At 33.9% G+C, this 23,646-nt stretch overlaps 3 protein-coding genes across 9 annotated transcripts; 1 reads left to right on the forward strand and 2 right to left on the reverse strand.

The window, feature by feature from the left end:
- Positions 1-6,384: 6,384 nt before the first annotated feature.
- On the forward strand, positions 6,385-9,473 carry LOC101208040 (40S ribosomal protein S3a). The gene is made up of 7 exons (XM_004153435.3): positions 6,385-6,538; positions 6,624-6,671; positions 6,830-6,935; positions 7,720-7,857; positions 8,022-8,207; positions 8,767-8,967; positions 9,149-9,473. Exons 1-7 carry the CDS (start codon positions 6,528-6,530, stop codon positions 9,239-9,241), a joined length of 783 nt encoding a protein of 260 aa, XP_004153483.1. The 5' UTR covers positions 6,385-6,527; the 3' UTR covers positions 9,242-9,473.
- Positions 9,474-10,504: 1,031 nt separating this feature from the next.
- On the reverse strand, positions 10,505-16,186 carry LOC101222964 (type IV inositol polyphosphate 5-phosphatase 7). 6 transcript variants are annotated; one of them, XM_031880771.1, is made up of 14 exons: positions 15,661-16,180; positions 15,043-15,108; positions 14,867-14,960; positions 14,328-14,409; positions 14,123-14,227; positions 13,258-13,963; positions 12,950-13,143; positions 12,537-12,645; positions 12,277-12,425; positions 11,941-12,190; positions 11,543-11,661; positions 11,402-11,467; positions 11,129-11,251; positions 10,505-11,037 (listed from the first exon to the last, which is right to left on the reverse strand). In XM_031880771.1, exons 2-10 carry the CDS (start codon positions 15,070-15,072, stop codon positions 11,971-11,973), a joined length of 1,689 nt encoding a protein of 562 aa, XP_031736631.1. In that variant the 5' UTR covers positions 15,073-15,108; positions 15,661-16,180; the 3' UTR covers positions 10,505-11,037; positions 11,129-11,251; positions 11,402-11,467; positions 11,543-11,661; positions 11,941-11,970. The 6 variants fall into 6 exon arrangements, with proteins under 6 accessions (XP_031736631.1, XP_031736630.1, XP_011649174.1 ...); XM_031880770.1 differs by having other exon boundaries at positions 15,043-15,123; positions 15,661-16,179; XM_011650872.2 differs by having other exon boundaries at positions 10,505-11,033; positions 15,043-15,436; positions 15,661-16,179.
- Positions 16,187-17,859: 1,673 nt separating this feature from the next.
- LOC101222725 (homocysteine S-methyltransferase 3) lies at positions 17,860-22,477 on the reverse strand. 2 transcript variants are annotated; one of them, XM_031880564.1, is made up of 8 exons: positions 22,141-22,477; positions 20,296-20,352; positions 19,852-20,078; positions 19,536-19,665; positions 19,242-19,445; positions 18,878-18,949; positions 18,573-18,747; positions 17,860-18,227 (listed from the first exon to the last, which is right to left on the reverse strand). In XM_031880564.1, the coding sequence occupies exons 1-7, from the start codon at positions 22,318-22,320 to the stop codon at positions 18,601-18,603; spliced, it is 1,017 nt and encodes a 338-aa protein (XP_031736424.1). In that variant the 5' UTR covers positions 22,321-22,477; the 3' UTR covers positions 17,860-18,227; positions 18,573-18,600. The 2 variants fall into 2 exon arrangements, with proteins under 2 accessions (XP_031736424.1, XP_004145385.1); XM_004145337.3 differs by having other exon boundaries at positions 17,860-18,323; positions 22,141-22,474.
- Positions 22,478-23,646: the final 1,169 nt, after the last annotated feature.

Here is a 23,646-nt window from a genome sequence, read left to right on the forward strand (position 1 = left end):
TAGCATAAGATATGATTTAGAACCTATAATAAGCAAAAGACAGAGAACTGAGAAAAGTTTTGAACCCGATTTTCTAAGCATCTTTATAGTAGAAAGATACGATGAAATTTATTGCAATTTCACTAGCTTGTTTTTAATTGATGAAGATCCTAAAACTTATCAAGAAGCCTTAAGCTCGATAGAATCCAGTATGTGGAAAGAGGCCATTAAAAACGAATTAGATTCACTGACCATGAATCAAACATGAGAATTAGTAGACATTCCTAAAGGTAGTAAACCAATTAAGTGCAAGTGGATCTTCAAAAGAAAAAGAAGACCAGATGGGTCAACAGAAAGGTACAAGGCAAGACTAGTAATAATAGGGTATACTAAAGAGTAAGGTATTGATTATTTTGAAACATATTCCTCGGTGATCAAATGTAACACACTGAACACTAAGGTATTTATTTAAGTAAATTTTTCGTTTAGTTCAAGATTTAAATTTTTAGAAAAAAAAGAAGTTAAGGGGGAGAAAGGAATTGAAAATGTAATAATATAATAATATATATTTATTATGTTATTGTAATTATTAATTATTAAATTAAAATAAAAATAAAAAGGAAAAGTAAATTAAACCATTACTGACTGTCTCTACTTTCGACGATACGATCCCCACCGAGTCCAAGCTTCGTCCACGCAAGCACGCCGACGCCCGATCTCTTCTCCTCGTTTCCTCGCCGCTGTAACGTTCGCCTGAAGCCGTCGTCCAGATATGTGAAGCTGCCGCACCTTCGTCCGCGCCGGTCTTCGTGGCGAAACCAGCCGTTCTAATCTGCCTTGCACGCTGTTGCTTGGGTCGACTGGTGCACTAACGTTTCTGCCCTGCCATGAAGAATATTGGGTTTTTGTGGTGTCAATTGTAGACAGTGTTTGAATTTTTGGGTTCACGAAAGTTGCTTCGAGTTCAGTTCTCCATTTAATTTGAGTAAGTTTTGGAATTTACATTAGAGTGAATGATTGAATGGATGAAATTGCTTGCGGAAGTAATGGGTTTCTGTTCGATTGTGTTTAGGTTCATTCGTTGCATTGTAGTTTGAAAAAGGAGCTTAACTAAGGTTAAGGTAAGGGACTTCCTACTAGACTCATATGTGAATTTCAACGATTTATGTGTTGACTTAAGTAACTAAAAGGGGTATGACGGCTAAGTGCAAGTCAATGTGGTTAAAGAAACTTAATGGTTTTAAATAGTTTAACTTAATGGTTTTAAATAGTTTTATGTGTGTTGTTGGAATGACTAAATTAAAACTGTTACTGGATTGAATTGAGGATGGTTGACTGTTATGTTAAAGATTGAATGATATACGTTTGACTGAATTTATACATGTACATAACGGGATTGTCATATGGTGTTTGTTTGAGATTATACATATAGATGTGGATGTAGACAGGACGATAATATGTAAATGTGGATGTAGACAGAACGATAATAGTAGAATGTGTTGTATAAAAATGTGGATGTAAATTTGTGATTTTGTTATGATTGGGTGTAGGTTATATTAAAGTGTGGTTTCGTATTGGTGAACTGAGTGGTGTTGTGACCTTGTAGTTTGATTGACTGAGTATTAAAATGTTACCCACGGTCTTTGGACTAAAGTGAGACAGGTTGATTGTTAGAACGTTAAGTGAAAGGACTGTATATATTGAAGTATTTGAACAGTGTTATAAATTACCATTAAGATGTTTAGAATGGACTGATGGGAAAATTGTTAACCTTTTATTGGGATGTGTGCCTTGTAGGTGTCCTACGGGATCACCAATTATTATGCATCCTTCGGGAACATTAAACTGATATGTGTTTCTGCAGAACACTAGACTGAAATGTACGTTCATCGGGACGTTAGACCGATATGTGTATCATATGAGATCACAAGACTGTGACTGTGTAGGGTATCCTAATAGGACGTTAACAATTTATTTTTTTCCCTAACGGGACCAGTAGCAGGTCTCTTACTGAGTATGTTTATACTCACCCTTTTGTGTTTAATTTTTTTTTCAGGCAAAGGTAACAAGGGAGGTAGACTGACGAGGGGCAGAAAGGAAGCGTGATTGTCATAGGGGATATTTTAATTTGCTTCCGCTTAATGTTTTGTTTCTCGTGTTTTGTTTTAGTACTTGAGACTATTTAGAAAATTTTGTAGTTTAATTACATTCTTGAATTGATGGTTGGTAAACCTTTTTTGAAAGTTTTGGTTATTTTAAACAGGGTCCATATATAAATTTTTGCTTTCTTCGAGACTTTGAAATTATTTGAAATTAAGATTTTTGTGTAAACTTAGGTCTTTGTTTGAAATTAACGACTTCGACTTACTTAGAAAAGTTGGATCGTTACACCAAAATAACCACCATTAGAGCCTTAATTGCACTAACTGCCATTCACAACCTTCTTGTACACCAAATGGATGTAAAAACTGCATTTCTAAATGGTGATTTAGGAGAAAATCTATATGACTCAACCAGAAGGATTCAAATTTTCTGGCCAAGAAAACAAAGTATGCAAACTTAAAAAATCTCTTTATGGTCTTACGTAGGCTCCTAAGCAATGGTGTGAAAAATTTAATGACACTTTGATAAACAATGGATTTAAGGTAAATTCATCGGACACGTGTGTTTATTCAAAGATGTCTGGAGCTGAGTGCATACTAATATGTCTATATGTCGATGACATGTTGATCTTTGGAACAAATTTGGATTTAATAAAGGACACCAAGTTGTTCCTGTCATCACACTTTGAAATGAAAGACCTAGGTGAAGCAGACATAATTCTTGGAGTTAAAATTGAGAAAAATGAAAATGATTTATCTCTATCTCAATCTCATTATAATGAGATTTTACTAAAGAAATTTGACTCATTCGATGTCTCTCTGGTGAGAACTCCCTATGATGCTAGTAAATACCTTAAAAAGAACAAAGGAGAGAGTGTATCTCAACCTGAATATGCTAAGATCATAGGTCGTGTTATGTACTTAATGAACCACACTAGACCAAATATTGCATATGCTGTAAGTAGATTGAGTAGATATACACATAATCCTAGTAGATACCACTGGGATGCCTTACGTCATCTGTTGAGATGTCTTAAAGGAACTATAAACTACAGTTTGCACTTCAATAAGTTTCCTTCTGTATTAGAAGGATATTGTGATGCAAATTGGGTTACAGATAACGATGAGGTAAACTCTACCAGTGGATACGTATTTTAGCTCGGGGGAGGAACAATATCTAGGAAGTCTGCTAAACAGACTTGCATAGCCAGATCCACTATGGAATCTGAGTTTATAGCATTAGAACTGGCAAGATAAGTGGCAGAGTGGATTAAAAGTTTACTAGGAGATGTACCATTGTGGGGGACATCTGTGCATGTGTTCGTACATTGTGATTCACAGGCAGCCATAAGTATCGCCAAGAACAATGTTTATAATGGGAAGAGAAGACACATACCTCTTAGACATGGAGCCGTGAAACACTTACTGAAGGAAATAACTATTTTCTTAGAATTTGTTCGATCTGAGAAAAACCTGGTTGATCTTTTAACCAAAGGACTGTCTAGAAAAATGGTTTTAGATTCCTCAATAAACATGGGACTAAAGCCCTTCGGAGATCCATAACACTTGATTTTGGGTGGTCTATTTTAGACTTGATGGTCCATAGCTTCTTATTAGGTGGTCTGGTATGACAGACTTGATGGTTTATAGCTTCTTATTAGGTGGTCTGGTATGACAGACTTGATGGTCCATAGCCCATTTGTGCAGACAGTCATTTATAGACTAGATGGATACTACTAAAACCATTATGTGATCCATAACTCTATGGAAAATGGTGAAGTCTCCATAGTCCTTATTGGGTGGTTTTCTTTAGCAAACTTGATGGAGCATATAACATGATTGTGAAGGTGGGGCCGCCTTCTATGAAAGAGTTTAAGAACTTCTTTCTAGAGCTTTCATGATGACCCGAGGTTCATTCTATGTGCATGGCCGTAAAGGCACAAATTCATATTGCAGAAACGATGACCGAAATTAGGGATAGAGCGTGTTGTAAGGGTCTCAACCAACATTAAAGAAAGTTCAAGATCTAATTTCACTTTCTTCAAGAAGCTTGTTGCTTTACTTCACTACGCATCAATTCAAATATTCGGATATTGATGTCTAAGCTTAATATCTCATCCTTGCTCATAACTATCTTTCTCTCGACCTTTTTGTAACTTTGCCGCTATAGTCTTTTGTGGGAGATTGTTGGAAAAGCCTGTGGGCCAAGACCCAATTCAAAGTTACCCATTTATTGTTGTCCCACGTTGGAAAATCTGGAAGAGACAAATAAGTTTAAGTAGTGAAGTGTCACTGGAGGATTATAAATTGTGTTGATGGTAATAGTATGACTCTATCAACACACGCATCGTCGTCGTCCGGTCGGGTAGGCTCGGGCAAATATTTTGATAAAACAACATTTTAAAAAAAATTGCAAATATAACAAAACTATTGCTGATAGACTAATATCATTGATAAATTTTGCTATATTTGCAAAAAAATTAAAATATTATTATATACTTAATTATTTTGAATTTAGTTGCTAAATTTACAACTATCCCTAATTTATTTTTTTATTTTAAAAAATGTTCCTATTTTAATTCTCTTAACATACCTTTTTTTTTTCTTTTTTAAGAAAATCACATTCAAATTAAATATTTATCTTAAATAATTTTATATGATATTTAATATATCAACTACAATAAAAATGTTTTTCAATCATTGAATGTCCAACAAATTTTATTTCAACAAAATTGATTTCGAGTTGTTTGTACGAGCAACCAAGATACCTTTATAAATTTATAGGTGATCAAAGGATCAAAAGGTTAATTAATCAAATTCTTTGACTAATCATTTTTTATTCTTTAACTATAGGTCATTTCACTAGTTGCACTATAGAACAAGTTGTGTTTATAAGCATAATCATTACAAACAAGTCAGTTTTTTACAAGTTGTTTGCAATTACACCAAAGTCGAATATCTAGTTTGGAGCACAAATCCGAACACATTTCTCACGAGTTTAGAGATTGTTATATACTTTACAAGTTCTTTTTGGAATTTAATTTGGAGCCTCTTACTTTTGTTATAAAAGCTTAAAGGAGTCTTATGGTATTGGATGTTTTGGTCTCAAAAGAGTGAAACTTGATATTTGAAACTCCAAACTTTAGAATCTTAGTATGTTATTTCATACTTCCTCTTCATAACTTAAATTGTGTAACATTCAAGCTTTAGTACTGCTTTGGTCTTCAAAACTTTGTAACTTTGTTCTTCCCCCACGCCAACTTGAATGCAATAAGTTTGTTGTTGATGTTTTGATTGTGAACAAACCTAACATCTTTTTATTTCCCATTTGTTTGTTAACTTTGAACTAACCCCAAATTTATTAAAATGTGAGATGATCTCACAAATTTGATTGACCAATCATTTAATAATAAATAAATTTTAATTTAGTGGGTTGCAAACTTAAAACCATTTTCAACCATTTAAATAATTTCTCTAAATTTATAGAGATGGCAAAACCTAATTAACAATCGTGTAAATCGTGTAAATGAGAGATGTATATAAATTAGGTTGGAGGTAAACTATCGACCATGAGGTTTTTGAGTTGACAAAAATTGAATTTGCAACCCAACCCATAATTTATGGGTTGGGTCGGGTTGGCTCACCCAAGTTTTTTTTCTTCGTAATTTAGACTATTTTTTCATTTTTTCAATTTTCACTAAAAGTTGAACTTTTGTAAGTAACAAAATGTTATATTTACTTAATGACTTCAATAAACAAGTAAAATCCCATTGTTTACCCTCAAGTATATAAAAGCGAAGTTTATGTAAAATCCAAGTCTATATTCAAATTCATTTAAAATAAAAATAAATAAAAACATTCAAAAGTATTCTACTACAAATATAAGTCTACCTTTAAATTCATTCAATATACAACAGCAAACAAAAACGGGTTGGGTTAAGTTGACTGAGTTACTATATTTTATAATCCAACCCAACCTAAAATATATATATATTTAAAAAAAAATTTGTGACTTAACCCAACCTAAAATAAAATGTAATCCAATTCAAATCACAACCGGATAATCATGATTGATCAGATTATTAGAGATTTTGAGGAGTAATTTGAGTTTTTTTTAACATACCCTTAATGCAAATCAATACATTTGAAGAAGAAAGGGAGAAAAAAAAAAAGGAGATGAACAAAACCTAATTAAGGCAATATCACACTAAGAAAAAAACAAAGGAAAAAGAGAAGGAGAAAAATTATTAAGGAAAAAACAAAGTAAAAAGAAACCTAATTTCTTGGCGAATTTTTTCAATAGAAAAAAAAAAAGGAAAAAAGAAAAAGAAAAAAGCGAGGACCTATTTAAAGAGAGCTTATTAGGGTTTTCGGGGACAGCCGTTTCTCTCTCGCTTGTTTTTCATCCTCTGGAGCTGCTCCAAGCTTCTCAACTACTTCACAACCATGGCTGTCGGGTACCCTTCCTCTCTCCCTTTCTTCTCCCCATTACTTTCCCTTTACTCTCTTCACTGATGCAACTCTTTTTTCTTCTCCTTGCAGCAAAAACAAGAGGATTTCCAAGGGAAAGAAGGGTGGCAAGAAGAAGACGTACGTATCTTCTTCCATTCCATTGAAATTTCTTATATCAGATCTGGGTGTCGTCTTATATTCGGTTCTTGTTTATTTCAATTCTTCTCTTTTAGTTAATAATAATGCTCTATTGATGGATTTATTAATTTGGTTTTGTTTCTGTATGGGTTCTTTAGTGTCGACCCATTTGCAAAGAAGGATTGGTATGATATCAAGGCACCCTCTGTGTTCACTGTCAAGAACGTTGGAAAGACTCTTGTTACCCGTACCCAGGGAACCAAGGTAGATTCTTCATTGTTATTGCTCCCTTCAGCTGTAGTTTCTTTACTTTTATTTGCTTATGCCATTGTCTTTCTATATACTTTTGCTGTATTTTGCTATCTTCGTGTGGAAGATGCTCTCTTGTTTGTAGAATGGTCACTATGTTTTACGAAGATATCTTAGTGTATATCTGGGAGTGATTTTATCATATTGAAAATTACCTCGATATACAATTTTACCCTTCTAAACGCAATTTTCTCGTCATTAAAATTTATTTTAAATGATTAAAGAGGTGATTTATAGTGGTTTTGAAAACCACAAAATTGATTGTAACAATTTCAAGATACTCTCAAACATGCCCTTAATGGGGTGTTTGCCTAATATTTTCACCGCTCAGCATGTTCTTGAGTGACTACCTTAATAGCAAAAATGACATTGTTTATTTAGCTGTAATGTGGTTTCGAGACATCTATTTGGTTGTATTAATTTTAATCGTTCCATATAGATATGATGCGGTGTTAGTAAAGTCACTCATTTTGTAGATTAGAAGTGGCATTTTATTATTCTATACACACACAGCCTTTGAAATCCTTTGTAGGATTATATTTATTTATTTTTTATAGGATTCTAGGATTACACTTAATAGTAGGTCAGGTTAATTTTTACCTTTAGCAATGCATGAAACATTCTGAAATGTATGGTTATACTTGTAGATTGATATGGCAATTATTTTTCTTTGTGGTTTGGTACTGTTATTTCTCGTCTGTCTTTTATCAGTAACTAATAATAATTGTTATATCAACAGATTGCTTCTGAAGGGCTTAAACATAGAGTGTTTGAGGTATCACTCGCTGATCTTCAAGAAGATGAAGAGCACGCCTACAGAAAGATTAGATTGAGAGCTGAAGATGTTCAAGGAAGAAACGTTCTGACTAATTTCTGGGTATGGAATGGATGAGTTGCCTTTCATATATATTTGGATGGATGTCACACGCTTCAAATAGAAAAGTTTATTAGAATGACATTGACTGCCTTTATCATTTTGAGAATGGTCCATAAAAAGATTTTTTATGGCTCACAAGCGTTCTGCCTTCCATTGTTCTACAGGGAATGAATTTCACTACAGACAAATTAAGGTCATTGGTAAGGAAGTGGCATACGTTGATTGAAGCCCATGTGGATGTTAAGACCACAGACAATTACACTCTGAGGATGTTTTGCATTGGGTTTACAAAGAGACGTCCAAATCAAGTCAAAAGGACCTGCTATGCGCAATCCAGTCAGATCAGACAGGTGACTGCTCTTTTTTTTTTGTTGTCTTCCTGAAAAGATTTTACTGATGATCTGAATCTCTATATTGGATTTACTATGAAGGATATTATTGAATATAAAAGTTATGGATGAATTGAAAGCCTTGTAGACAACTATTTATCTTAACAATGGTCGCATGCATGGGAGAATACTGGAACAATGTTTTTGTTAGTGCAATGACAATAGACACCTTGCACATTCTGCTTCATTTTAACATTCTGCTTCATTTTAACCTTTCTTAAAATCGAAGTTTAGGATTAATGTGTATTTTCTTGACTCTTAAATATTGTTCACCCCGTACTATTGGTTACTTCAATTTTAATTATCTGAAATGTTATTTTATACTATTAACTTATATTGGACAATTGGTTATGCCAATCAAATACTATGCCCTTTGTCTGAGTTAGTGTTTTATTTCCTCTAGAAAAATGTTTGTGCATCGTGTCTGATTTTGAAGGACATGGGGATGAGATTGAGATTTGCAACTTTTTATATTCCTGGCAATCTGTTACTGTTTGTAAACATTTGTTTGTAATTACAGATTCGTAGGAAGATGAGGGAGATAATGGTCAACCAAGCAACATCATGCGATTTGAAAGAGTTGGTTCGTAAGTTCATACCTGAATCAATTGGAAAGGATATCGAGAAGGCTACATCTAGCATATACCCTCTACAGAATGTTTTCATCCGGAAGGTCAAGATCTTGAAAGCTCCCAAGTTTGATCTTGGAAAGTTGATGGAGGTATACAACTATTTACGTGTGCTTGTTAACTATCTATTTCGACCATAATTTGAAGATTCATTATCAAATCTGCTTGTCATCTTTTTTCTTGTTCTGAATATAGTTCTTAGGTAGGTGTCAATCGAGGCTGTTTAATTGGTTGCAATGATATTTATCAACCTTTTTGGTTGTCTATCTATAGGTTCATGGTGATTATTCGGAAGATGTTGGCGTCAAGGTAGACAGGCCTGCGGAAGAAGCCGTTGAAGGTGCTACTGAAGTTGTCGGTGCTTGAAAATGGAATCATGAATCAACTTTCTTATATTTACGAATGAACTGTGGCTTTTAATTTTTTAAAATTTTCTATTTTTAGTTAGTCTTGTTATGTTTCTGCCAAGTTGAGAAATCAGAGATATTCAGCGATTTTGACTATGAAAATACTTGCCGCTTTTTAGTTATGCATTGTTCCTTGGGACCATTTGAATACACATATTAAGCGCTCTCGTCTTGTTTTATCAACTTGAAAACTTGTTATTAAGTCATTTTGAAATGTGTCTTTACTGCAACTACGAAGGTTGTGTAAGAAATATTTGAATCATGTATAAAATTGATTTTGGCTCAAGAGTGCATAATTGGTTTTGCTGAATAAATATCAGGCTTGGTTTCATATGTATGTGTGTACGCCCGCACACATACCACGTGGTTCAATTGGGAAATTTGGATGGATAGGTTTGTAGACCCAAATGAGATTTGATTTAAGGATGGTAAAGATCGGCTTTTGGTTTGCACATTTTTTCTTAATATTTGGCGAGCTTGTGCCAATGACTCTTCTCTGTTTCTTGACCGATAAGCTCACTAAAATGTTATTTCCCCCATTTTCTCTTTTCTAATAATTTTCGTTATACTACCTTGATCTCCTTGCTAGCTCGAACAATCAATTGTTGAAGATGAGAAATTGGACTCTCAGTTCTGGAACTTGCCTACTCTTGGTCTTGCTCGCTTTTGGTGGTTCTTGTTCTTGCTTCTCCCCTCTTGAGTTAGAGATAAAAAAGACATATCTAATGGCAGTGTAGGAGATGTGAGGAGTATGGAGTGGGATCAAGGAGCAAGGAACGAAAGGAATGATTGATCACACTTGCTTGGTATTTTTAGTGAATTTCAGTTGGTAAGTAGAAGATCAATGTACTTCATTTTCATAGTGGTGGATCCAATTACCTGTAAGAAATTTCCTCTCAAATTCTCAATTCCTTTTCAAATGAGTAGGCATCTTGTACCATTCTAATTTAACCAATATGTTTATTATTGCAAGCATTGGGGAAGTTTCACCTTTGTACTTACTTTATCTTTGTAGCTATTCTTCCTATTTTAATATATTTTAAAATTGAATGTTATTTTTAAAAAATTATGTAATATTTGAGAAATATTACATATCTTTGTCTTAATGAAATTCCACTGAAAAAAGTTAAAAAAAAAAAAAAAAAAAAATCAATATACGATGAAAGGAAAAGAGGAATCTTTTAACAAGATTTATTAGTTCACAACACGAAAATATTAGAGCTTTTCTTTTTTTGAGTTTTTCTATAACCATAAGAACCAAGTTCAAATTTTGGACAAACAAACGAATGATAGTCATATCTTTAGGACATATTTATCTTGAGCCACAAATCTTGTTGGACCTTTCTAATCATTCAACTTTCTTGGATTGCTTTGCCACTATTGGAAATAACTGGGAAAATATGAACAAAGTAAAATGCCATACATTTTCCTAGAGATTGGGCTGATGTACAGTAGATCATTAAACACATTAGGTTTCTCAACTCTTCATAGAAAATGGACTATTCTCGATCTTCCTCGACAGCATTTGGTATGCATTTCTATGAGGTTGGAGGTATAAATCTACACATGCTTACAAAAAAAAACTTCCCGGTTTCTGGGATTGGTTTAAATTGACCAGCAGACCATCCTACAGCTTCAAATGGAAGTACAATATAAGGTTTTCCGGTTGATGCATTGGGCTCACAGTACTTCTGTATCGAACATTCCAACATTTCAAGATCATTCTTCAACCCGTTTCCCCCCGAATAGCTCTAGCTTCAAAAACAAAGGACTAATATCAATATTACACAGCCATATTTGACATGGCTTTTGGCGTATGTTTAACCATTTAGAAAATCATTCTAACCTGTCCCTATTTTTGGTTCCATTTTTTGAGAACGCTGGTAGTACCCCGAATGTCGAAAATTTCAAAGAGGGGTGGCATAGACCGTATGGCGTATTCATTTGCCTGTTATTTGGCTGGCAAAAACTGAGGTATATTCCAGCCCAAAACAAAATTATCATCATCATCATCATAATCTACCACCAATCAATTAACTTTTATTTGTTTCATTTACCTGTTAGTTCCATTCTGACACACTAAGAAAGAAAGATGATCAATGTACAAACCATACTGTACCTGAGAAACATCTGTTGGAAAACACTGTGGCTCTGTAATCCAACCCAATTCCAACAATTTTAACATCTGATAAGAAGAATGAGGATGAGTAAGAAAGAGAAGTAAATCAAAAGAAAACCAGGATTTGAAGGAAACACTAACCCTCCATGAAAGATTTTTGGGGAACTGTTTGAAGTTTGCTTCACCATCATAGCTGCAATTTGGTAAAGAACTTCAAAGCATATGGACCGGATTGACCAAAGATTCAGAATTTCCTGCCACTAATGAATAAAAGAATTACGATTGCAAATTCAAATTGAGAAACAAATTCCCCATCCAAAAATAATAATGCTGTAACATGCTATGTTTTCATACATTATGTCCATTGCCTATATCAGCTTAGAGGAAGATTAGTTGCTTCTGTAATCAGTTTATGGTGAAGAGGAAGTACTTTCATTGTTTCTTCATGTAAAAAAATGAAATAAGAGAAATTGAAACCTCTTGCAATATTAGATCTCGTAGTAGTGAAAGATCAGATGAGAGAGAGAGAGAGAGCTTACATAAACACCAGTGCCAGCAATTACACTCTTTCAGTAGAAGTTAAGTTCAGTATATCCATGAGTATATGGTAAAAGCTCCTCCACATCAATCTTGGAACTAGAACTCATGTTTTTCTTTAACTGGCCTTGGTTTGACTCTACCTCAGCACAAAATATCCCATAAACAGGTCTATGATCTGAAAACCGAGATTCACCCCGGACATACGATAACTGATGGAGACCTTGTCCATACCACAATATCCGGTCACACCTTCGAACAAAACGATTAACAGAGATGTATAAGAACTCGGAGGAGTTGTTCTAGGTGCACTAAGATTGCTTGAGAATTGTTCTTACCAAGCAGGAGTCCTACGTTTCTCCTTCCAGTACATACCGTCCCCAGAGAATTGGTCTGAATTATTCGAGTATTTGTAAGTGGGTGGAAAATATATATTCCCTTCATTCCATCCAACAAACACTCTACCATAATTCTGCTCATTACGTAACTGCTAAGAAGGGAATGGTGTAAATAAAAAGTTGCATCACTAATGATATCAGGAAAGAACAAAACATTCAGAACGCAAAACTACTCATCACAGGAATAATTGCAAACGTGCCTGATCATTCTCAAGCAATACTCTCCAATTTTGCATCTCAACAAGTGCCTTGGCAGAGCGGTGAGATAGAGCGATTCGATAATTTAAATCCCCAAACCAGATAACTCGACTGGAAGATCAACCCATAGTTAAAATACTTAAAAGCAGTGTTGGCAGATAGATAAAGAACATCAAATTGAATGAATGCATCGAATATAGGCGTGCATGGTTCATGACTTTGACTTACGTAAGCAAAATTACTACAAAGATGCAAAAACATGGATAAATCAATTGGAAATGAACTGGCCTAAAACGAGTAACACATGCAATTGTCTCAAATTGTTCACATATATTTAAAGGCTTTTATCTTTTCCAACTTCATCTAATTGAAAGAAATAAGGGAATAACTGAACACTGGAGAGTAAGGATCTAACTCATGCTCAAGGATTGTTTGGGGTGACTTCTGATGAGGCAAACCTCGATCACACCGAAACCGGGTCTTCTTCAGGATTTCCATTACATCAGAATTCCTTCTTAACTCATCACCCTGTTTCTGTCCTGAGGTTAAGTGACTACAGATGAAGCAAAAACTTGTTTGATGCAAAGACAAACTAACTGAAATTGATCCCTGTAGTAAGACATGGAGAATTCACCAAGTTACTTAATAACAAGCTTATTTTATACTTCTTGGGGAGCTAGAAGAAGATGCAAATTAGATTACAGGAACTAATAAAATTTGCACCTTATTTCCTAGGTAGCCCATCAATCCTCGACCAACACAAGATACTTTCATGTTCCGTATGCTATCCTTCAATTCACTCCTGACCCATATAGTGAGAAAAATGCCAACCATTTGTTTATTAAAAACCAAGGAATACCGTGAACGTCCCAACACCTTGTGTTCATCTTCCTTGGATGTGGATCCATTATACAACGGTGGTGAGAATGAAGTTTCATTTGTCAAATCCCCATGGCATCCATCATCTTCGGACGATCCCCATTTGGAATAGTCACTTAGCCTTGAGTCATTGCTTTGCCCACAATAATCACTTTGCCTAGCATAGTTGCTTAGCCTGTGTCCCCATCTGAAACTGGATTCATAGTCACTAGGCCGGTGGTCGAAGATCACATGATTAGAGACACTAAATCTTCTATCAAATTGAGGCAGTGCAGTTGACTGCTCGTTAGATGGTCTTCCACTATTCATTGTATGAAAAGATCGACGACGAGAGTAAGATGAGGTCTTCAGCCTCAATGATTCCCCAAATTCATCATTTAATTCTATGAACGGCTCAGGGATTGGAGATGGCATGTAGCACACTTTATCTCCACTTGTTCCAGGATGATTGTTTAGCGTCTTCTTAATGAGGGTTAGCCATTTCCTGGCAGGGCCGCTGTCCTCTGCGCCCAACACATTACCAGCATTCAGTGGTACTATCTCTTGAAATCTGAAAGACATGGTACAAGTAGATGGAATTTAAGTTTCATTTCTTTAAAATCGTAGGGGTGTCTCAGGCTAGTATATGTGCATCATAAATCACAACCTCGCAATCAACTAAAAATCTTGGCAAAAAACGCACACTTAGATGTATTGAATCAACTCATACCCAAGTACATAAACGTCTACAGGGGCTGAGGTATGAAGCCAATCTTCTAAACTTAGATTACTAGGAGGGGATCTGCCACCAACATTCCATGTAGCAACGAAAATGCTGCTCCCAAAACAAACATAGAAGCTCGAGTAGTTAAATTATAGATCAGCAAAACGTGCAATACGAAACTTGTTCTTTAAAAGGAAAAAATCTTATACACCTATAGTTCTGAACATCTATGCAAGGATCGTCGATATTCATACGTCCATGCTGGCTATGCTCTATGCTCTTACTAGATTTATCTGTGGAGTAAGACAGACAGAAAAAGATTCAGGAATTCAGAAAGTGAAATGATTTAAAAACAAAATGACAGATTGACATAATCAAACTGTTTTGCTTTTCATATCAATATAATTTTTTTTCACTGAAATGCTAGTCCTATACTCAACATCACCTTGTGGACAAGCAAGACACTGTTAGCACATGAACCTTGTATCGAATCAACTTATAACACCAATAATCCATTACTATAAATAGCAAATATACCAATTCCTTATTTGGTTGCAGAAAGGTTCACATATAATGGGAATCAAGAGAAACAAGAAACATCAAGGAATGTAGCAGTGTAATTGTACGTTTGGATTTGAGACTCAAGAAAGCTACCAAGTCAAGATATAGAATTATAGTGAAACTTTAATATTAGAGGAGAAAAATCTCTACCAGCTAACAAAACGACAAAAGAAGGTGTTTGAGATTCACCTTCATAAGCACCATGATCTGTCTGATAATCTCCACATCCACTTTTGCTCTTGATATTGAACCATTTAGTAACCATCTTCTTGGACCATGAAAGCTGCAACAAACAGTTAAGAAGAAACAAAAATCAATTTCTCATCAGGGAAACGACTTGTTTCGAGTAGAAGAAAGTAAAACACCTTGCTTTTCTTTGAATTCTCATCGCTCATTGTTTCTCTGATTCTTCATGCAGCTTCCTCTGTTATCTTTTAGAACTATCTCTAGGTTAATAAGTTGTGGTCAGAAGAAAAAGAAAGAGAAAGAGAGAGAAACCCAAGTGGGATTTCCCTTCCCAAAATGGCAGGTTAGCTTTGAAGTTCAATATAATGACATGCAATCCAACCAAGTTTCCCTGTTTTGCTACTCATATGTCCCTCAAATCACCAAAACAAACTAAGTAAAAAAAAAATCCAACAGAGAAACAAAAGGAAACATACATTTTCTCAAACAGAAAAGGGAAAAAGAAAGTGAAACCAAACTTGATAAGCGTAAGAAGCAATAATGACCCAGATTCTGAATCAGGAGAAAACAATGCTGTAAAAAAAGAGAGAAGAAAGAGAAAGAGGAATAAGTTGATTTATCAAACTTCTTTTCACTTCATCTAAATGGCCTCTCCAAAATAACCCCCCAAGTACAAAATTGAACAGTATAGACTGCAGAAAGAGGGAGAGAAAATGTCTCAAGTCTTAAAGAGAGGAAAATAGTAGGGATCTCTTTGCTCATAACCATGGAAAAGAAAAGAAAGAGAAAATTTCAACCTCAGTGGTCCATTGAAGGCGAGTTTGCATCAATCTCCTCCTCCTTCTTCTCATTATGGTCCACCAAAACCAGTTGCAAAAGGCACAAACCCGAAGCTTTCGCTTGAATATGGGGTACCCACTTAACGATTCCAAACTACATTGACAAATCATTCTTTTATCTCTCAATTTTTTTACCTTCCTCAAATGGGGTTGTCTCAAATTTTACTTCTTTCTGTAAGATTCGACCCCTTCATCTCAATAGTGCTATCTAATCAACAAGAAGCACTTTTGCAATGCTTCACGACTAATACTCGAAAAACCCCAAATTCTTCTTGAAAAGTGTAGTTTTTGAGGAGATCAAATGGAAGAAAGAGCGATGAATAATAGAAAAAAGCTGCCTTTACACTTCAGAACCCATCAATGATTTTTAAGGATTTAGTAACCTCGAACCTTGGATTTACGTCACTGATATTCAATTAAACATGATTATGGTAATTAAAAAAGAAAAAAACAAAGGGGTTTGGAAAAAGTTCAAATTTTTTAATGAGAGAGAGAAAGGAAAGAGGTGAGTTTGATTGATTCACTGTTGTTGGTATGCATATCATAAAGAAAAAGCTGTCCCTTTCCTTGTGGGTTTATTCCTAAAGCTCATAATTATTGAGCCTTATCAATGGTCAATTCAGTTAGAGCAAACTTGAAAATCTGACGACAAAATTTAGTGAGCTGATGGTGGAACATTCCAATGCTGGGGCACCATATTAAATATATACTCATCAACTCATCAACCAATATTCATATGGATATCCTTTCTCTTCATGCTCATCTGCTTTTCACATTTGCATTTATTTCAACTAGTGCTCTACTCAATCAACCAAGAAATATTCTAACTTTTAGTCTACCTAAAACAAACTATTAATGACTTGTTCGGTTAGATTATATCGTCAAGAAGTTAACCGAAGAGTTGTCGAGTTTGATTTTCATTTGAGAAACTCGTGAACGTGAATTATAGTTGTCATTGTTTCAAAGTCCAAACATAATCTCTCCAAACCTAGATTTCTTTAAAAGCTTCTACTTAAACTCTATAATTCAATGAACTTCAAAACCACGCCTCAAACTCTTTCGTAAAAGCTAACTTGACAAACATAGGGCCACAAAAAATATTGCATAACGTTATGAAATGTCATATTTAACAAATTCCACAAAGAAACTATATGAAGCAAATACAAGGAGAAAGAGGATTTTACTAGTAACCAAATACATAGATAGAATATGAATTCAAAAGTTTTCAACTTTTCAAAGTGGTTCTGACTTTGAACATTGGACACTCACCTTCGATTGTATATGAGTGGATCTCCATTGTTTGCATATCAAGGGAGGTTGTCTAATAAACAAACATAAAATGACTGATTTTTTCTTTTTTAAAAAATGGAATGAAATCGGTCCCTTCTTTTTTTCTTTCATAACTTGTTTGACAGTATTGAAAGAGTTATTTGAATGCAGAACAAAGAGAAAAAAAAGTGAAGGTTGAACAGCAGTTAAAAGAAAACCATGTTGAGTGAATAATCCCATCAAGTAAAGAGGCGTTGGGCCATATATTGACAACTAAAGAAGAATTGACCTCACTATTTCTTCTTTTTTGCCTTCAAAATTGAATTCTCAGTTGACTGTTATATAATGTCACATTTCCATGAAAATCTGAATTGTAATCATGCTTTTGTCCTAGTCGTTCAATATCTAAAGAAGTGTTAGATATATCTATTACACAGTGGTTAGATGTAAATAATTGGTTACAGCTACATCTCATTTGCTCATTTGCTCATTTGCTCATTTGCATGAATCAAAGTGATGCCTATCGTACTCTCAGGAAAGTCCGTGAACGTTACAAGTGAAAAGTCTACTGATACTTTTCTTCTGCTTGTAAGCAATAATGACATTGTCACATCTTGAATCATCAAATCCATATCAAAATACATCCCAATTAATCTTGACCCATTATCGACAAACAAAATGACCATACCTTCAAATTTAAGAGTTTTGACTCAAACAGTCGTCATATTCCTAAAACTTCTTCATTTACATCCAAATTTTATGCACATATTAAGTACATAGACCTTTCATTCTTATAATTTTCATTCCAAACAGGGACACCCATGAATGATCGTTGAGTACACCCGTAAGAGAATAACATTGCATTGTTTAGGAGCACATTCATATTTCTTAGAGAAATCTGGTTACTTCATGCAATCAAAATTTATTTTTTTGGGTACGTGTTTGATGCAGTACATGATAAAACAAAAGATTCGAACTTTGATGGAAACCTCTTGGATCTACCAATAAGACAAACAGACTTGGGTATCAAATGATATTTGTTATGAAACCCAAAACATTAGCTCTAATATCCCTTTTTAGAGAATCTAAAGCCAAACCCTAAGGATGTAATTAGGCACTTAAAAGTGGGAGCTACACAACATTGGCATATCTTCATCCCCACACTACACTAAGAATTCTACTGCTTGCTTTTGTCTTCAAGCATTATAGGCTCCTCTTTTTCCTCTCTAGTTTTACGACCTCCATTTGTTGGTTATCTATATGTAAACCATCAATCACCATCAGTCTCAAAATTATTGCATGATCTTGAAAAAGCTTGTGAAAACTTCAGCATTTATCAAAGACATGGGCATCTGTGAAAGAAAAAAGAGACATACTTAATTAGGACTCGAAAATCTTGATTGTTTAGAATAAATGTCATGTCAAATCAAGTATTTTAACCATTTTAGGAGATGTGTAACAGAAAGAGTTTTTGTTATTAACAGTTCTGTCTTTAATATTTACAAACGCTCGACCACTATACCGTTTCGAAGGATATCATCACATAATTATCTAACAGCAGTATTTGAAAAAAGGCTGATATACATATAGTAGGTACATACCAAAGCTTGTAAATAGAGGGGAAAGAGCTCAAAAAGTTTTAGAAGAAAGCGCTTTTGCTATGCCTCTGATTGTGTTTGGAGTGGTTCTGCAACACCCACCAAACAGAGAGGCTCCAGCTTCCTTCCACTTTCTTACATATGATACAAAGTCTTCCCCTATCATCCCATCAGATTTCTGCAGAAATTAACACAACTGACTGAATTTTTCAAAGGACAAACAGAACTAAAAGAGAGTGTTTATCGGTACAAAGAAACAAAATAGTGAAGTTTACATAAGTCACTCAGAAAAGCAGTAGAAAACTCACCAACCACCGTTTGGTCACACCATCATAAGATTCTCCACTGTTTGGATAAACTACAATTGGTTTGTCAGTGACCTGCCAATTAGATGAACCAGATTTTACTTAGATTCTGAACAAATCTGAAGGTTTCTTTCCATGTAATTCGTGTTTATATCCACTAATTTTATCACAGGACATTTAGCAGAAGCCTTTTGCAGTGAAGAAAAGTGGCTACGACTTAGAATTTTCCTATTTTTAAGAGCATGAATACATCTCCGAATCCTCAAATTTATTTTGATGAAATTTGTGGCCAAAGTTTTATTCGAACTTCATTGAGACAGATAAGATGATGAGAATGCTGCCGTAAAAGTATATTAGCAGAATTTACCTCCCGAATCGACAAGATTAGTCCATGAATATATCTGGGAGGAGTACAGTTGATTCCAACAGCAACAACTTGCTTTGAAGCATCTGCAATGGAGGCACAGTCAGATATAGAATCTCCACTAACCACATTGATTCCATCCTTGGAGTTGAAAGAAAACCAAGCAGGAATTTCGATTCCCTCTTCATCAAGAAGCTCAGCATATGCCTGAAAGTTCCACATAAGCAGCACCAAGAAGTTAAACTTGGAACCCTGAACACCAACAATGGCATCTAGTTTTCGACAACATTTTCTTACTTGAGCTTCCAACTTGTTTGGAATTGTCTCAAATGCGATTAAGTCAGCACCTGCATTAGCCAGAATTTGCACTCTTCTTCTGTGGAAATCTTTCAGTGTTTCTAGAGTAACTGAATCACCATACTCTCCGCTGTAAAACAGCACGATACAACACAACAGTACAACAGTTAGAGATATATATACTTGTACAAAACAGAAAAAGGGAACAAGGGGTTTAGGCTAAACCCATTTTCTCCTAAGAAAATTTGTCAGACAATAAAACTCAAACTTAAGAATCTGTTTGAAGTGACTTTCCAAGTGTGAAGAGTTTGGTCACCTATACTCAGACCCATCAGCCAAATAAGCCCCGTAGCTGCCAATCGAGGCGGCTATCAGAATTGGCCTCCTCGATCCCGCTCCAGTTTCAGTGAAATCCCAAGAATCTTTCGTACATCGTTCAAGGTAGATATCACGTGCTTCAATTGCAATTTGAACACTTTTTCTTAGCAAATTTTCACTCTCATCTCTAGAAAATCCTTTAGCCTCAAAACCCTGAATTGTTGCCTGCATATAATGTACAATGAAATCAAATCATTGATTTCTTACAACTGCTTGAATATGGGATATCAAATGATTAAATCTAGCAACTTGACATTTTGGATCTAGAGCAACAAAGATTGAATCTTATGAACAAAACTAATATTCAAGTACAGTTGTAGTAACAATTTGAATAATTTACAAGAAACTAGCAAATAGTTTTAATAGAACAGTGAAAAATAACCTGATAAGATGCTGTGGAAATGATATTGGCCCCAGCATCAAGATAATCTAAATGAACCTGCCATAAGTTGAACAGATTAGCTGATGATGAAGAAATATTTCTATACTATATTCTTTCAAAATAAAGAAAATGAAGTTTCTCAAAATAAATAAACATATCAACTGAACGATTGATTTTTCTTACACTAGACTCTAACTGAAAAGTCTTGTTGCATTTTGAACTATAGTAGTAACTATTGGTGAGCCAATCAAGCCCACCTGACCTGACTCTATTAAATTATTCAAGTTGTCAAACAAGCCCTTCAAGTTTAATCAAATACCCCACTCTTTTATGAGTGTTCACAGAGTGTTAAAAAAATGTAGAAGATTAAGATAGTTGTAAAGTAACTATCCAATTCAACTCAAAATATTATCATTCATAATATCATTTCATGAATTCACATATGGTAACTACGTTTTAAATGTTATGTTAATTTTAATTCATCATTTTAATTAAAGAGTCTTATTGGAACAATTTCAAAGTTTTAAATTTTAATTAAGATGTACGTGTACTACTTTGAAATTTACAAACGTTGATAAATTGAAAAAGGAAATCTTAAATTTAGTCTCTACAACTAAATTATGGTAGTTATTTAATTATATTTTATTTTTTATTGGTATCTTCACCGTAAATTGTAAAAATATTTTTTCAAATATAGTAAAATAAACTTAAACATTTACTAACTATAGCAAAATATATATAAATATATCCGTGCCTATCAATATTTATTAGTTATAAAATCTGAAATTTTGGTATGTTATAAATATTTTGTTAAATTTACTATTTTTGAAGATTCCCCTTTACATATTGTATTTTTCTTTTTCATAAAAATTATTGCAATATTTAATTAATTTCAAACGGTTGAGTAGTAAAATATCAAATTTAGTAAAAATTAAACAAAGTTTAAAAGTATATGAACCAACAAAATTGGACATAAATAAATAAGGAAAATTGTCAAAAAAAATATTTAGAAACGAAATATTTACATCTGAATTCAGTGGTAAATTTTTTCTATATTTGAAAAGGGTCCGATAAAGAACATATTTTTCGCCTAAATAAATAATTTCAAAGAGGTGGCGGCGCACACATTTGGAAGAAAGAGACTGCTAGCTAACCTGAGCCCTATTCTGATATTGGGCCTCTCACAACCAGTCCATTCTCCGGCCCAAAACGAACTATGACACTTCTCTTTTAAATATTTAAATCGTGATTTAATTTAGATTTTAATTTTTTTTCTTTTTAAAAGGTCATGCGTTGGGTAATAACATTTCTGTTTTAAGTTCCATTTTTCCAGAACAATAAAAAGGCTCTTGAACTTAGAATAAAAAAATTAAAATACAAAGCTAATTTAGTTTTTTAAAAAAGAAAACGTTTTGATATGCTTTTTAATTCTAGATTTACATCCTTAAACTTTACAAAGTATAAAATAAATTCTTAAAATTTAAATTTATATCAGAAAAAGTCAGGGATGTATTTGAAATCATTAGATAAAGAAAATTAAAAGTTAAAATTTTCAGAACAAAAAAATACACCATTTCAATATTATTGAATACAATAGAAAGTTTCTGTAAATGGCAAAGGTAAACAACTATACATTTGAATGGAATAAAAAATTTTGGTATATAGTTTGAAAATATTTATGGTCCAAAATGTTGGAATATTATTACACATAATAGATCCCCGACACAGTAAAGGTTTTAAAAAGTTGAGAGATTAGACAATAGATAAAGAGTAAAATTGAGATTGTAATAATCTGTAAAGAATAAAATGGATAAGATTTGATTGAAAAAGAAAAAAGAAAGGTACCCGTCGGACAAGGTGAGGGGAAGTGAGGAGGCATTTGGCGCTCCAAAGAGGATCGTTAAGATCGGCACCGAGGCGCTCGAGTTCAGTGGCAAAGCCGCCGTCTAGAACCCCGTAACCGCCGGAGTGTTGCAAAAAATGGGTAAGGAAGGTGGTGGCGGTTTCGGGCATTTGTTTCCCCATGATTTAGGCTGAAACAGGTGCTCTCTTGTTAAATGTTGTGATTCGGATTGTCCTCAACAGATGGCACTGAAATGCACCCTCTCCGTTCTTTTTTAGTTTTTATATACGAGAGATCTATACGCCAATTACTAATTTACCCTTTATTATTCTCTATATTATCTCTTTCGCTTCTTTACTACTCTTTGCTACACAATCCTCCTAATAACTCCACTATCCAAAATACTTAAATACATAGCCAAATGGAGAGACAATAGGGATAATCTTTAATTACAATCAGTTCTGAGAAATAAATGCCGCAACCAATAAGGAAAAGGCTTCAAAATGATATCCTAAAGTTAGTAATAAAACAAAACTTAGGTTATATAAAAAATATGAGATGGTACCTTTATCAAAAAAAAGATATGGAATAGGGAAAACTGATGGCATGGGTTTGGACTTTGGACTTTGGACTTTGGACTTTGGACTTTGGACTTTGTAAAGTGCGTATGCGGCAATAACAACGGAAAAGCTATACTAAACTATTATAACTCCATTTTCTTACGGTAATACTAATGTTTCAAATTCACAAATTCTCAACTTTTTTTATTTCACAATTTTACTTTCTTTCCCGATTAAAATACTTTACATTTTAAATACATATTACTATAACTTACAATAAAATAAAAATAATCTTGCCTCAAATACTCGGGAAAGTTGTATTAATTTAAATTAACAATTATATTTATTTAAGTGCTTTTATTTTATAATTATATGTCAATTTATACATTTTATTGTATTTTACTTAGATCTTTTTTTGTTTCTACGGTAGCATTTCAGGATCACATCGTTTATACTAATTACAAAGTAGCATGTATCCTGTCCCAAAATAAGATGTCCAACTTTATCCATATACTATAGATTGTTTAGGTTATATACTCGAATACGATCTATGTTTATGTCTCTATATAAAGTTTAAGTTTACTCTAGATAGCTTCGTGATATTTGTTTATTGAATTCAAAATTATAGTATTGAATTTCACTCATAATTTTTCGATTAAAATTTTATTGAATAAAACGTGATTTTAAATTACGAACTACGAGTTTTATAACCTAAATTCCAACATACATGAGTTGTTGTAACAACGGTCTTTAGGAATGGTAAGTAAATCTTGTGTAATGTCCTTGTGGGAGTATAATTGACTCTTAAATTGAATTAAGATTAATCTCTTTCACCCTAGGGTGTCCCTTATCCCCAAGATGACATGGGATTCTTATTTTTAGACGTTTTAGTTTTTTATTTCTTTGCAACCTTTGTTTAGGCCACCTTTTAATCAACACTGGAGTTTC

This window comes from Cucumis sativus, chromosome 2 (genome assembly GCF_000004075.3).
Source record: "Cucumis sativus cultivar 9930 chromosome 2, Cucumber_9930_V3, whole genome shotgun sequence".
NCBI classification, from domain to species: domain Eukaryota; kingdom Viridiplantae; phylum Streptophyta; class Magnoliopsida; order Cucurbitales; family Cucurbitaceae; genus Cucumis; species Cucumis sativus.